This window comes from Vipera ursinii (assembly GCF_947247035.1).
Source record: "Vipera ursinii genome assembly, chromosome: 17".
In the NCBI taxonomy this organism is placed as follows: Eukaryota; Metazoa; Chordata; class Lepidosauria; order Squamata; family Viperidae; genus Vipera; species Vipera ursinii.
Genome location: NC_139530.1, coordinates 4,834,046 through 4,849,706, shown reverse-complemented (window position 1 = coordinate 4,849,706; position 15,661 = coordinate 4,834,046). Strand labels below are relative to the sequence as shown.

General features: G+C 46.6%; 1 protein-coding gene across 1 annotated transcript in view; it reads left to right on the top strand.

The window, feature by feature from the left end:
* SPEN (spen family transcriptional repressor) overlaps positions 1-15,661 on the top strand; it is a 49,744-nt gene that overhangs the window by 12,159 nt on the left and 21,924 nt on the right. Inside the window, 1 exon segment of the mRNA XM_083375886.1 lies at positions 2,354-2,830. Coding sequence (XP_083232012.1) covers positions 2,354-2,830 — 477 coding nt within the window.

The window sequence follows — 15,661 nt, the reverse complement described above, 5'->3', positions numbered from 1 at the left end:
ATGGTTCAAGCCAAGATCCCAGTGGGCCAGGGGAGTGGATTACTTTACTTAGCCTTTGCTAAAAAAATTTTTTAAAAAAGCACCCGTGCAATTAAAGGCACTCTAGCTTTAAAGACATGGTGTCGATCAGCTTGTGGATACATCCGAGAAAATGGACCTTGCTGGATGGTTACAAAATTGGACAGAGGATGCCTGCTGGCCTGGGGCGAGGCCTTCGTTCATCCCCCAGTGCCTTTTCTACCAGCCCGATTGGTTCAGACTTAGGGCGACAAGTCACAGTCCTGTGGTGGATGTATTTAGAAGCGCTGGCCGTCCGGAAGAAGGAAGTTGGCGGCTGCCACCCTTTGGCCAATCTGGAACTACTGCCTTCCCGTGGAGTTTTTTTTTTTTTTCCTTTTTTTTTTCCTTGTCCCTAGGATATATATTTTTTTTCTCGCTCGCTCATCTAAAATGCCACTTTTGACACCCTTGCCCATTAAGAAGGTGGATTACCCCTATAAGAGGGGCCAAATTGGGGAAGTTATGTTCACAATTCTCTCCCTAGATTTAATTGGGAATATAGGTCGTGTTTCCACACTTGGAAAAGGTTGGTATGTCCTGCCCTGTGTATATTAGCCCTATCTCCTAACCCAAGTCAGTTCCTTTTTTTCCCACTAACTCCAGTAGCAATTAGTGCTAATAGATAACCAGCACTGCTGTAGTTGTTAGATTTTGTTTTTCCAGCTTTGCTAGTTCTTTTGTCTGTCTTCTGTGTCCTAACAAATAAAGGGCTCTTACACTATACGTTAACTTTTCTAGAAATCTTGCGCTCTCTCTCTCTCTCTCTTTTTTTTTTTGTTACTTTATTGTATCAGCTTTCCCTGATATAATATTGACAGGGTGCAGGGTGTGCGTTGATTGTTGTTTCAAAAAAAAAAGGCGAGGGCCAGAGAGCTCTTTAAATATTTTAAGTGGTTCTTATTTGCATGGAGCTGCAAATGTTTGTGACACCTAACTAAATGCCTGCCTTGTAGGTTTTTTTTTTTTTTTTTGCTCTTTTGTGAGGCAGCTCTGACTTGCTGTAGAGGCAAGAATTCAGACAAAAGCCTTAATGTGCACCCAGGGCTGCCGCCCCCACCGCCTCTGTATGAGGGACAAGTGGTCTGAGGCCTGCACTCCACTCATAGCAGGAGCATAAAGTGGAAAGGTCAAAGGAGAGCCTAATTCACTGGGGTGGGACAGGAGAAGGACTGCAGTCCCTGCTACTTACTTTTCAAGGAAGGTGGTTGGAAGTTTTAAAAAAAAAGGTGTGTGGGGGGAAATGATTTGAATTCCTCCTTCCTTGAATGGTTTTAGGAAACTTTGTCACTAATATTAGCCCTGGCCTTATTGCTTGATCTGCGCATGTTTGTTCCGAGTTGTTTCATCTTGCCGTGTCCTACAAGTTGGGCCATTCATTGCCCTCTCTAGATTAGAATGCTAAATTATCGGAGGCCTCCCTTCTTGGCCTCAGCAGCTTTTTTAAGTTCTACGTAGTTTTACGGCAAACCTAATTCTGTATGTAAAATACAGAAAGAGCCACCGTTTGTTTTAGCAACCATTAAAATATCCTGTTATTCTCCAAAGCGGCTTTAAAAAACAAAGCAAAATAAAAACCACTCTCTCACCAGCACATTATCTTGTTTTCCGAGCTTAATGCCTGTGTCTTTTAGTTGGCTGTATCTTGACTTTACTGTTACAAGGATAAGCAGAGATCTGATTTTAGCTAAGCTGACGCATTGTCCTAGAACTCTTTAGAAGCAAAGATTGCAAGCGACCGTTTATAAATAAGTAAATTGGGTTTTTCTACGGGAAAATGGCTTTTTTTCTGCCAACCCCTTAATGACAGGATCCTAGCCTAGTCATGGAATGAAACACGTTAATAGTTCTGTTTCATCCTAGAAATAATAGATAGAACGGCTGCAACTGAATTATTTTGCACAAGATCATTTGGGACTGTGGTGCACAATTTTGTCCACAGACGTTTAGTTCAGACTTCACCCACCTCTGATGCCTTTCAGATTCGTTAGCCTTCTTCTCCCACGGTCCCTAGCCGTTACCCTGCGAGATGGGGATTATGGGATAGAAATCTAGAACAGAAGGCATCGAGCTGGCTCAGCTTAAGCAGTGCAACTGAGTCCGTGCCAGACCCGTGCTACATGCGGACATGAGCGAAACCTAAAAGGACCGAGCTCATTCATTCTGCTAAATAGTTAGTTGTTGGCCTTTTGACGACTGGCAGTTCTAGCCAAGGCTGTGTTATGTGCTTGCATGTTGTTGAGCCCTTGTTCTCCTTCTCTTGACTGACGTGCCTGTTTTCCCCTCCTAAATGCAGGGCTTCAGATAACAGGGAGCGTGCTTATGAGCCTAGTGCCTATGGACACCACGAACGGGCGACAGGAGGATTTGATCGCACGAGACATTACGATCAGGATTATTACCGAGATCCTCGGGAACGAACTTTGCAACACGGACTCTACTACAGCTCTCGGAGTCGCAGCCCGAGCCGCTTTGACGCTCACGACCCTCGCTACGAACCTCGGGCTCGGGAGCAGTTTACCTTGCCCAGCGTGGTACACAGGGATATTTACCGGGATGACCTTGCGAGGGAGGTCCGAGGGAGAAGGCCGGAACGGAGTTACCAGCACAGCAGGAGCCGGTCCCCCCATTCTTCCCAGTCCAGGACCCAGTCTCCGCAGAGGCTGGCCAGCCAAGCGTCCAGACCCACCCGGTCGCCCAGCGGGAGCGGTTCCAGGAGCCGGTCTTCGAGCAGCGATTCGATCAGCAGCAGCAGCACGACCAGCAGTGACAGGTAGCTGTCATCCCTCTGCAGGCGCGGGACGGGCTTTTTTGCTTCGGGTCCCCCCGTATCGATCCGAGAGACCGCCTGCATCAGCTGCAAGGTTGCGCGTGCTTTTCTCCGCTCATCCTCCTGACACAGACCAGCACCGTCCCCCCCCAGGGTGGAGGCAGGAGCAGGGGGGTGGACGAAGGGCGGGCCGTTTGGAAGGCTGTCCCCCCAGGAGACAAAAGCCCCACCTGTGAAATAAGATCCCTTTGGGATCACTCTAGGGTGGACATTTCTCCCGTTGCTTTTGTTGGTGTATGAAAAGGACGCCCTCCCAGAAGCGGCCTTGGATTGATGTTTATTGCCTTCAGTTGAGTATCGGAATGACATTGAATTGATAACGCCAGTTGTGGGTTTTTTTTCAGCTGTTGCGGCGGCTACATAGCTTGCAGTAGTGAAATTGCACCGGTCCGGCCAGCCTGCTGTTTGTTCTCTGTGTTTGGTTCCTGGCAAAGAACTGTGGCCCTGTGGGGGGAGGGGAGAAGATCAAACAGAAATATAGCATCCCGTTTATATTTTCGCGGAAAAGGCCTTCCTAATCAGACCGTAGGAGTCCACACAAAAAGGCTTGAAAATCGCCACGTCGAAGCACACGCAGGCTGCTTTTAAAAGGAGGCAGATAGGAAGGCGCCGTTGGGTGGTGGTTATACCTCTCCAGCTTTTGTTTTTTGTCCGAGCAGCTCCCCGCGTTGTTTGGGTTCGTTTGGAATTTCATTCCCAGCATGGCTGAGAATAAATAAACCATCCCCCCCCCATCCAGCCCCCTGTTTTTGACTCTTCCTCCTTTCTCCTATTAAAACTGGCTTCAGCCTTTGGAAGAGTCTTCCCTTGCTTCAAAGGGAGATTCGTAATACCTGCCATCAGCTTGGATTAATGTCAGTAAATAGATGCTTTTGAGCACACCGAAAAATAAGCCTTTGGCCGGCCGTCCTCCTTGTGTGAAAAGGGAGGGAGGAATGCAGCCATGCTAGTTTCTCTCACCTCTATTAGACTTTGGAACCTGGTTTTGGGCAGGCACTGCAAGGAGGAGTTGAGGCATTTCGTATTTTCATAGCATGTCAACACTTGAGGAAATGTGCTAGAAAGACAGAGGGAAAAATGTGAAGGGCTGGGAGTGACCAGCGGAGAATTTTGCCAAGTCGAATCCTGCTTAGCAATATCTTCCGGCTTTCATGGTTGCCTTTTTTTTAATTTTTTAATTTTATTTTTTTTTAAAAAAAAATCTCAGCCGTTGAACATGCTCTCTGCAGCTCCTCCAAATTCAGCTGGTCCTTCTTCGCTTCCTCCTTTCAGGTTTAAAAGCTGTTGAATCTGAAAGACTTGATCCTGGAATGCTTGCCGTTCTTTTGGGCTGTTTTTCTGTACTGTCCCAGGCAGGGAAGCAAGCTTAGGGTGAATCCAGCTTTCCCTGAAACCTAATATAATCCGTTCTGCTTCTAAAGCTGCACGCCCAGTTTTGAAACAAAGATGAAAAAAAGTACTCTTACCGAAAACGCTGGCGGGGAGGGGAGGGATAGCACGGGCAGACATTGAGGCGTTGGAGATTGGCTTGTGAACTTGAGTTGATTGGATTCCTGTGTCTTTCTTGTCATCCTCAACTAGAGTGCGAGCAGAGATTGGCAAACTTAATTTTGTTGTGTAACCCTGGCCTTTTGCTCCTGCTGCCCCCTTCCTTCCTTTCCACCTCAGGAATTTGCCAGCAAAGGGCGAATCATTGGCAGAGAGGGAGGGAGTGTGTGTGTGTGTGTGTGTGTCCCCCGTGCAAGCGTGTTTGGGGAGTTTTGTGGTTTGGACAACAGCTTCAGAATTCAGTCCCAGCAGACCGCAGTTTCAGGTGATCTCGGTCCAGAGAAGGCAACGTCTGTGGAGCTGCAACAAGGAGGGTGTGGTGCAGCCCCCCCCCTTCCTCCGTAAAATGAGGGGAGGATTGTTGACGGGGGTGGGGGGAAATATGGGTAAAACGGGTGGCCAGCGCTGGTTTCTTCCAATCCGCTCAGCTGCTACATGTTTCCTTGAACGGCGACTCGGCACGTGGCATGCGGAGTCGCAAATTCAGTGGCTGTGTGCCATTTTCACAGGTTGCGCAGGCTTTTCTCCCATCTGATCAGCCGGGCCTTAAATACTTCCCCCAGGATCCTACGCCATTTCATGCCTCGTTAATTGAATGCAGATTTTTTTTTTCCCCCGGCAACCCTTTAGCGGAAGGCGGCTTTGTTTGCTTTTTTAAATTATTTTTTGCTCTAACAAGCATTTAACACACACACACACACACACACACACACACACACACACACACGTGTATGTATATGTATGTATATATGTATGTATATATATATGTATATATATATGTATATATATATGTATATATATATGTATATATATGAAAATTTATTTTTATTTATTTTAATTCCATTTATATCCCGCCCTTCTCCAAAGACTCAAGGCAGCTTACAAGCTTAGCAGTAGCCTTCATTCTATGTATATGCCTGCTTATTAGGGCTTTCACACACACACACACACACACACACACACGTACGTGTGTGTGTGTAAATATTTTTGGATTGCACAAATATGAGCTGTCACTACTGTGACCACTGCCTGTGGATGGCCTTGGGTTAGGCTGAAACAGGAAATAAGATTTGTCCCATGTTTGGGGCCTAGCAAGGTAATATACATACACACACACACACACACACACACACACACACACACACACGGTTCTCTCAGGACGACGGCAGTTTCCTTAGGTCAGATGCCTAGTAATGAAATGGGTGTGGATTTGCCTTGGATGCAGAACTGATATTTTGGTTTAGCCCGTTTGTACTTGGAAAGCTGCCCCCTTCGCCAGAAACTTTCCTTTTGCTAGTACAGCCTGCACTGAGCACCTTTGTCTTAGGTTGTTCCAACTGCTTAGTAACAGGGAATATGGTTGTCAAGAAAGCAGTGTTCCCTTCCAAGGCTGCATAATGGAATATTTCCCTTCTTTGGAAGGTAATTCAGTATTGTACTGCTTATAGCAAACCTCACGGGGGTGAACAATACTTTAATGAAACAGTTGACATAGAATCTCGGTGTGCAAAAATTGCCTTGGTAAAGATCCTCTTTCATCTCCCTCTCTCTACCCCCCCCCCCCGCTTTCCTTCCTTCCCTCCCTCCCTCCCTCTCTGGGTGTGTATGTCTGTGTATGTGTATATGAGAGAGAGAGAGAGAGAGAGAGAGAGAGAGAGAGAGAGAGAGAGAGAGAGAGAGATGTCAAGATACATACGGCAAATTTATTGCAAAGGGGTTATATAGGGAACCTGCCTGTTTTTTCTTTTCTTTTCCCCAAAGCCAGAGCCTCTGGGCTAATGGGGCAGAGAAGGTGCGACTGGCAAGGACTTCGGGCAGCACTGGCACAGGAAAAGGCGACTTGCAAATCCCCCTACTTGAAAATTGAGCTGAGAGGAATATAATTGGTTCTGATGTTTGGAAAAAAGAAAGGAAGAAAGAAAGAAGAAAGAGAAACCCATCCACCTTACATTGTCAAAATTCGGAATATTTCTATTTAAGGAAACTTGTTTTTGGCAAAATGGGTGTAATGGAAAACCAGGGTCAAAGAAACCTGTACAGATGGCTGTACACAGCACACCATTTAGGAGAAGACAGAAAATCTCCGTAAGAAAAAAGTTGTAAATCAAAATGGATATCGAGAGGGTTTTTGTTTTTACTATGGTTTAAATAAATAGCCCAGCAGATTGGAAATATGGCTCCACTAAGGCGGGAATAAAGTGAATCTAGATTTAGCTGGGTCACTAAGCAATCCCCTCTGTGATTTTACTACGTACAGCAGTGACTAAACTTTATTTCCCTTTGTTCATCCTTTCTTGGGACTTTTTATTTTTTAAAAATTTGTTAGTCCAAAGTAGTTCATTTGAATAAAGTTAAATTTCTCTAATGTCAGCGGAACTAAAAAAAAAATGTAATTGGACTTGTTCAGAGACTGACCACTTTTTGCCGTCTCGTTTCATCGCCTTCCACTTTTGCCAGAATCTCCTCTTTAACGTTAAAAATGTTCTCCAGCCCTCGGTTACAATACCATCCCAACATTTGCAGCGGTTGATAATTCTGGTGGCGGGACATAAGGAAGGCGTGAGCTTTGTTGTACAGCATTTTGCGCAAAGCAGATGCAGTTCTTCTCTCATCCTTGACGTTAAAGGTGATTTTAACTTGAACGCCTGTTGCCTGTCGGAAGCCTGCACTAGTTTTCAGTCAGCAGCATTGAGGCCTAGTTCACAATTCTGTGATTAACTTTGGAACAGAAATGCCTGCAGCTTGAATGTGTGGTCTCTCTCAAATATATCTTAGGTTCCCCCCGCACACGCGTGCTAGTCGTTTCCGACTCTAGGGGCCGGTGCTCATCTCCGTTTCAAAGCCGAAGAGCCAGCGCTTGTCCGAGGACGTCTCCGTGGTCACGTGGCCGGCATGACTAGACGCCAAAGGCGCACGGAACGCTGTTCCCTTCCCACCGTAGCAGTCCCTATTTTTCTACTTGCATTTTTACGTGCTTTCGAACTGCTAGGTTGGCAGAAGCTGGGACGCGTAACAGGCGCTCCACTCTGTTACGCGGCACTCGGGATTCGACCCGCCAAACTGCCGACCTTCCGATCGACAAGCTCAGCGTCCTAACCCACTGAGCCACCGCATCCCATGTGTCAAATATATCTACCTGGTACTTAAAATTCCCTCTTTAATGAGGTGGGAGAGGCAGTTTGGTGAGGTGGTGAAGGCATGAAGGTAGAAGCAAGGAGACTTACGTTTCAGGTCCTGGAAGCAGACATCGGCAAGTTGGTTCTGCAGGGAACTACTCCAGGTTATTTCCAAGAGGGAAGGGAAGGAAGGAAGGAAAAGAAGGGAGGGAGGGATGGGAAAGAAGGAAGGAAGGGAAGGGAAGGAAGGAAGGAATTAATTTATGAGATGTTTGGTTGCCTAGAACGTGTCTTAAAAATAGGCATGAGGTGACCTGTTTTCCCAAGACTTTATAAGGGTGTGTTTTTAGATCTCAAAACAAATTGTTCCTTTTCTTCACTTCGTGTTGTTTTCATATGGATTTTACGCTACTTCATAATTGGTTTCCGTGCTAATTTCTGCATTGCTTTTCTTTACTGCATAGATCGTTATTTTATTTTATTTTATTTTATTTGGGTTTTGATGTCCGGGTTCAAGCTGTGGGAACCCCCCCCCCCCCCCCGACAACTGTCTCAGTTGTTTGAACTATTGAAGGAACGATTTAGTTTTGGCCCTCGAGTCATCCAGGAGCCGGCAGCGCTCTTATTTGTTGCCTCCACAGATAGGGAAGAAATCGTGCAGGACATTTCCTTTTATCGGGAGTTTGAATGTTTAAAATCCAAGACTTTATCCCCGGAGATCCCTCTCGGCAGTTGGACTCCACAAAACTGTTCCAGAATTATTATTTTTTTTCTCTTTCTTCCAAACTTTTCCAAGGCAAACTATTATCTAAAGCCATCCTGCTGATTCCAACATTGTGTTTTTTAGCCTGTCGGCTTCTCTTGAGACTCAAAACCTATCTAATATTTTCTCCCCCCCCCCCCAATTTTAGCAGTCTTTACAATCGTCAGTGAAGTAACAGTTTTTACATTTTAGAAAAATTATTAGCTACTTTTGACAGTATACTATTGGGAGACTTGATACATTGTGAGTGTTTTGTTGGTAGTATTCTTAAAAAGCACTTCAAAGCAGTTTTTGGTGGTGGACATTTTTCAAGTGACAAATAAGCTGCACATTAAAATTTGAGAAATACTTCCCACTGATATAGGGAGTAGTTTTAACAACATTAGTAGCCAGGATCTAAATTAAAAGATTTGGGTCAGCAACAAGTTCTGCCTTCTATTCACACTCGTTTGCCTCTATTTAAAAAGAAAGAAAGAAAGAAAGGTGAATCTGTATTCATTCATTAATTTTACAATGTTTATGGGCTGCCAAGGTGCTAAACTTACCTACGTTTACGTGTGTGATGCGTTAAGCTTACATAAACATAAAAGTAAATAAAAGCTATCTCCTACTCAAGGAGCAATAATTAAAATGTATCACAATCTGGAAGTGTTTAGGAAATCCCGGTTGATGGATTTCCAGACAAAAGCATAGCTTCGAATCAGGAGCACCCATGATTAAATATAGGAAGAAAAATATTAGCTCTGTTTCAGGCCTAAAGTGATGAGGGAAATGTCAAAGTTATGGGGTTATCTGGGCAGTCCTGCAACTTCCCCCCCCCCAAAAAAGGAACAACAAGCGTTGTTGGGGGCTGATGTTTTCTTTCTTTAAATACCAGTTGTATTTTTCTGATATCTTTCATAATTTTATCATTCTTCGGCGGAAAGGGAAGAACATTCAGCCAGCTATTACTAATTCAATGGAATGTGCTTAAAAAGGTGTAGCACGAATAATTACACTTCCCTTAGTGTATCACTTGACATCTCATTAGCAGCAGATTGCTGCAGTGTGTCACATTTTGCAAAAAAAAATGCAAAAACGAGGAGAGCCTTATGTCCTTTTTCCACGGGCTTCCTTTCGGGAAGATGGCTTTTCCTGGCTGGTTTGTCAGGCAGACAAGGGGCGGGGGTGGGGGGGGTGGGGATTGTAAAGACCAGTAGATGGGATTTTTTTTTTTTTGAGGTGGGGGCGTCCGTGCGTTTGACATTGTAGTGTACCGAACGAAAGGTTTCTCCCGCGCGAACTTGCTTACGCGTCAGAACTCTTGCCGGAGACCCTCCTTGCGCGCTCCAGGAGCCTCCGAAATGCAGTCAGTGGGAAGGAGGCGCGCAGAACGAACTTGTGTTCTGCTCAAAAGTTGGAACGAAGGGCGGTGTTTCCAGCAGTTCTGCCAAACCATTCGGATGGGCTGCAGATGAGCTGAAAGAAAACTAGGAAGTGTTTAGTTTTTCCCCGATTTGGTCCTGGGAAGCAAAATCTGGAGGGATGCTTGAGTGGTTTATACAGGGTAAGGACGGCCAGGCTGGGGTGCATCCCTGCTTTTATCCGCAGTCTTCTTTCCAGCAGCTCCTAACCCCCCTCTCCCTCTCTCTAGTTTTTCTAGCATCTTTCCTCAACTCTTCCTCTGCTTTCTCTTAGCTAATACTGCTGTCCGTCTGTGCCTTTTTCCTGCTCTTAAACCCCCATTTCGTTTCCTATATGGACTAAAAGCACGCATGGGTTCTGGGACAGAGCAGCTGTTCTGTGCACAGCCGAATGAATGCACTGAATCTCTTTTACATTCCTGATCAGTTGTAAGGCTGGATAAGGGTCTTTGTGGGTGAGGCCAGGACTTACTCTTCCACCCTCCAAAGGCCTTTCTGATGTAAGGCTTGTCCCAGAAGGCTCTGGCCTGGAAACGGCTCTCAGTGATACAAGGACAAGTAGATATATTGTGGAAAAGAATTCTAAAATTCTTCTTAGCATTCTAAAAGGATGCCAGCAACTGCCGTGTATCAAATGTCAGCCCTCTTGAACTCTGAAATCAAAGTCCACCTTCCTACCTCTCCCTTTCCGTGTCCTGTTCTCAGCTAGGAAACTGCTTTATTTTGGGCTGCCGGCGTGGCTCTCCTCTTTCTCTTATTGGAGAAAGGATCCCTAACCGTAAACCCCTCGTTTCACCCTGACGACGTTCGCAGATTTAAAATGTTCTAAAGATTTGAGCTTTCGGCAGGGTTTCAATTTTGTTAAAATATGACGCTTTCTGAAACTCTGCTCTTGAGGGCCGCTTCGATCAATTATCTGTTTCTACGTTTTTCGTTTTAGCGTCCCTTCTTGTCTTAATTCAGACATAAATGTTCAGCTGTTTGCCCTTTCTTTGGACTTGGGGAATGAACGACTCCACTTTTCTGTCATTTGGCTTTCACAAAGCATCGTAATTTGATACGCTGGGGTGAAAATATTTCCAAACCCATCTTTTGCTAGACCTCTGTTGTTTAAGGCAGGGCTAGGCAACCTTGGCTCTCTTATGACTCGTGGACTTCAACTCCCAGAATTCCTGAGCTAGCCCTGTTGAGGTCCACGAGTCATAAAAGAGCCAAGGTTGCCTAGCCCTGGTTTAAGCGGAGCACTTGCCCAAAATATAAAATGTCAGTTGAAAGAAGCAGCGGTGGAGAGGCCGAAGGGTAATATAATGAATCTCAACAGCTCATTTAGTGACCGTTCAAACGTCCAACGCCACGGGGAAAAGTGACTTTACGACCATTTTTCACAAGCAAAGCAAAGTCGGTGGCGGAGCCAGATTCAATTAGCCACCGGGTTACCAACTTAGCGGCAGTGACGATTCACTTAGAACAACTGGGCAGCGAAGGTCGTAAAATGGGGCGAAACCCACTTCGCGAACGTCTCGCTTTAACGAGAGAAATTGCGGGCTCCCTTGTGGTCGTACGTCGAGGACTTCCTTGTCCTGGGGGAGAAAAAAAAAGGGGGCGGGAACCTCCGTGGTCCTGAACAAAGAACGCAAGGGAGATGAAGCGGCTTTAAAGAAGACGTACGCCTCTTTCTCGCCGATTCACCTGATCGGCAGCGGATTTTTATCGTAAAGACGGCGCTGAGAGGAAGGAGGAGGCAGCCTGGCTTGTAGGGACGCCCTTCTTCAGCTGCATCATTTAACTGTTTTAAAAATGTTTGCAGATGGAGGAGAAATTGGAGGAGAAATTGCTGACTTTTTAGGAAGAAAGTGCTTTGCAGCGTCTGTGCTGAGGCAGGTCTCGCCTGGTTGAGAGCAGAAGAGAGCATTTGCGGCAGTGCTGCAGATGAGCTCAATCCATCCCTGAAGTCATCTTGGAGGACAGTCTGTGAAATGAAAGCACTCTTTTTTCTCCCCCCCTCTTCGATGAAAGTGAAGGGAGAAGAGATGGGGCTCAAAATTAAAGCTGGTCGAGTCGGCTAATGCCACAGCAGTCGGGGCAATTAAGAAATGTCTCTTTAAAGAAATGTCTCTAAGCTTGTAAGCCGCCCTGAGTCTTCGGAGAAGGGCGAGATATAAATGGAATTTAAAAAAATAAAATAAATGGGATGGCAGCACCTTGGAAGGACCACGGTGCTATGTTGACTTGGTCGAACCTCTGGCTTCTGCTTGAGCGCTAGATGGTTCTTCACAAGCTTAATTTAGCCGGATGCCCGGTTAGTTTATCCACACAAACGTCCTCACATGCCAGCATTAACTAGTACGGCATGACATATACTGGGGCCACCAGCTGATTGCCCGGTCAAGAGTTGTAGGAGAAAATAAGTTCACCCCTGCAGCCTGCGTTAAACCCCGTAGACCAGTGATGGCAAACCTTTTTTAGAGACCTAGTGCCCAAACTGCAACCCAAAACCCAACTTACGTGTCATCGGGTGCCGGGTGGGCATGGCCCGTTGGGTGGGCATGGCCCGTTGGGTGGGTGTGGCCCGTTGGGTAGGCGTGGCTGCAGTGGTAACGGCAGACTGGGCGGGACTAAAAAGTTCAATGAATTCCAACTTTGCGAGATTTTTTTCCCCGCGAGAGATAGAAATTGATCGATCGATTGAACCTTTTTTTTTATTATTTTGCACACGGCGGCGGAGGCCTAAAGCGAAAAGGTTTTATAAAACGCAGCTGACGGGCTAGGACTGGTGGGATGGCGCGCATGCCCACAGAGAGGGCTCTGCGTGCCACCTGTGGCACCCGTGCCATAGGTTTGCCGCCACGGCCGTAGACCCTGGTGCTTGCTTGTCCTCTGAGTTGACCCTTTGTCCTATTTTGGGTGGCTCTGCTTGCTCCCATTTGTGGGCTGATCTGATTGGACTCGTTAAAAAGCCACACGGGCACAACTGGCGTTTCTCCGCTCGCCTGTCTTTTTCCCTTGAAGTGTCTTGTGTTTCAGATGCGGCAGGCGACATTTTCGCTCGTCTTTTCGAAGGAGAAGCTGCTGCTCTTGGTTGGAAGGAACTTGGATTTGAGGAACTTGGGGGGATTACGGCGAGCTCCGCAGTTTCCCCCCTTTTTGTTCAGAGGGGCGGTTGAAAATGCGCACCAAGTTGCTTTTAGCCAGATCAGGGCCTGTAATCACCCACCCCAAAAGAAATCTTGCGTTTGGCTGAGGGAAACGGGTCAATTAAAGCTTCACCAAGGGGTAGATTTACATTCGTATCCGGCACCCTTTGATGAGTTATTCGGCTGATGTACACTTCGTTGCCTCTTTCCTTTGTAAATTGGTGCTTATCGATCTAGTTTCCCCGCATTTGATAACAAGATGGACAAATCAGGAGGGCCGGGATGAAGATAGATGTTTTCTCAATCCAGATGTTCCCACACAAGGCAACTGTATTGGCTTGTTCTTCTTTTGAAGGCCTTTCTCTTCTCATCCAAGACCGTGACCTGGATGACTGGGAATCTCCATAGACATTCTCTATCCAGATGCTAGTCCCTCTAGAGCCTTTGGCAGATTCAGTTTGTTCTCCATGACTCACTGGTTTAATAAAAAGCCACCCCCACCCCTGCTAGAGTGGAGGAGATATTGGGCCTGCCTCGGGGAAATTTCTAACCTCACTTTTGTTTTTTTCCAGAATCTTGGGCAGTCCTTAAAAAATGGGAGATTGGAAGGATCAACAAACCTCTGTTGCTTAATTAACTGGGCAACTGCGTGGCAGTTTGAAACCATTGGCCACCGTGTGTGTGTGTGTGTGTGTGTGTGTGTGTGTGTGTGTGTGTGTGTAACTGCTATATAGCAAAGAGAGGAGAAAGCGTTGCGTGTTTGTTATTTCTACTTCCTTATGCCCTTACTTTGCTTTTCCAATGCAAAAGAGAATGTTGCTTGAGGTCGTTTCAAGTACCTTGCACATTTAGCTTCTTGGGGAAATTATTATAATGATGAGAGTTATTATTTAATCAGCCTCCAGTCTTCGGCGAGAACGTTTAATGTTGCAGCTGGAGCTGTGTGGGATCCAAGAGCAGAGTTGGCTTTTCTTGTCTGCGCTTGGGTGCGTGGTTTTCGTTTGTTTGTTTTTTGCGTCGCTTTTTTGCGTCGCTGTTTGTGGGTTTTTGGGGAGTTTTTTTGCGTCATTATTCCCCCCCTCCCCCCCGCCCTCAGGCAGAACCTGAGACTGCTGGCCTCAAAGGATCTTGGGAGCAAAACCCGAGGGTTTACAGAAGCGAAACCTTGCAAATAAAACTCAAAAAGCTTTTTATCCATCCCGTTGTAGGCATTTTAATACGTTGGGATGATGCGAAGCAAACTGGCGTTCGTTTTTTCTTTTTTTTTTCTTCCCCAAAGACCAGCCTCCCTAACCGGTGACTGAGAGGCTCTTTCAATCCACCGACAATTGGGTGGCACTTTTGTGCAGAGTAACAAGTCTGGGGTTACGTTGGCCCTTCCTCCGGCTGGGAGAGAGAAGCAGGATCATTTGCCCCTTCACTGTCGGCCACCAGCAGTCGCTGCTTCTTCAGGTTGCTTGTTGCCTCCCACTTTGAAAGGACTACATAACCCACCCACAGCCGTTGAAAGCCCCTCATCCCAGGGATGATTTGTAGACAGATGGCAGGTTCCGGCCCGGGAGAGGTGATGCCTGTCATTCTCACACAGATGTTTGCCCCTTCTGTGACACAAATACATTGTCTAAAAAAAACAAAAACAAAGGAAGTCTATTATTGTTTTCTTGCTGTGTTTAGACACGGGCAGAATCAGAGGGGTTAAACTTCATTTCCCTCCTAAAAGTAAAAATATAGACCTTCATTTGTCTAGGGCGTTTAGATGAAGGGTCTGGCTCACCTTTGCAACCGTAGGCATTTCATTTCTTTTCTTGCAAGCGTCGTTTCAGCAGAATTCCTAATCTCGGTTAAAGATTAACCCCCTTATTTACAAAGGGTCTCATTGGCTTTTAAAAAACAAAACCCCCCCACACCAACTATGAATGTTGAAATGAGACCCAGCCAGTTTGGCGGAGTGATTAAAGAAGGCCCTGGACTAGAAACCTGGGAGATTGTGAGTTCTAATCCTGCCTTGGCTCCAGAGCCAGCTTGGTGAGGGGGGGGCCCTTTGGGCAGGTCCCTCTTGCTCAGCCCTAGGGGTTTCCTAAGGATGAAATCCCCTCGTTTTGGGGCAGCTGACTGTTGGCAAGGATCAGTCAGGCACGTGTGCACTTATATTATGCTCTCGGGAACTGTTGGTTCTTCCTGGACTGGGTTACCAGACGAAAACAGCGAGTTGCTACCTTGTTCGTTTTTTCCCCCTCCACCTATAAACCCGGCGCGGGTGCCCTGCAAAGTACGTCTTAGGGAGATAAAAGATTTTAAAAATAGGACGGGGTGCACACAGCGTGGGAATCCCTTGGGTTTTTGAGAAAAGTTCTCGGTGAAAGTTGCACGTTCTCTTTTGGAGGAAACCACACGGCGATGAATTAGGCCAAAAGGCCTTCAAGCCTATTGGCTTACTTCTGTGTCAGTAGGAGCCGCTGCCCAACCCATCTGTCCTCAAGGGGCAGCCCTAGAGTGGGGGATCAATCCTGTCACCCCAGCTTTTTTCCCCCTTTACTCTTGGAGCATCAGGGACAGGCGAAATACTCCAGGAAAGAAGAGGGTAGCTCAGCTTGGTTTTTCTGCAAATCGCTGCACGAAAGCCTCTCGGCTGTGGGAAAAGGCTCGGTCGATCCCAACTCCGTATACCCTCTGAACTGGGATCGGCGCCAGCAGCTCCTTACGGGAGAGTCAGCTCGAACCGGGGACTCCGACTCATTTGGCTAAGGACGGATCACCTGGCACAAACTCTCATCTCACCTGACCCTCGGACAGTGCCAGGAAACGCGTTC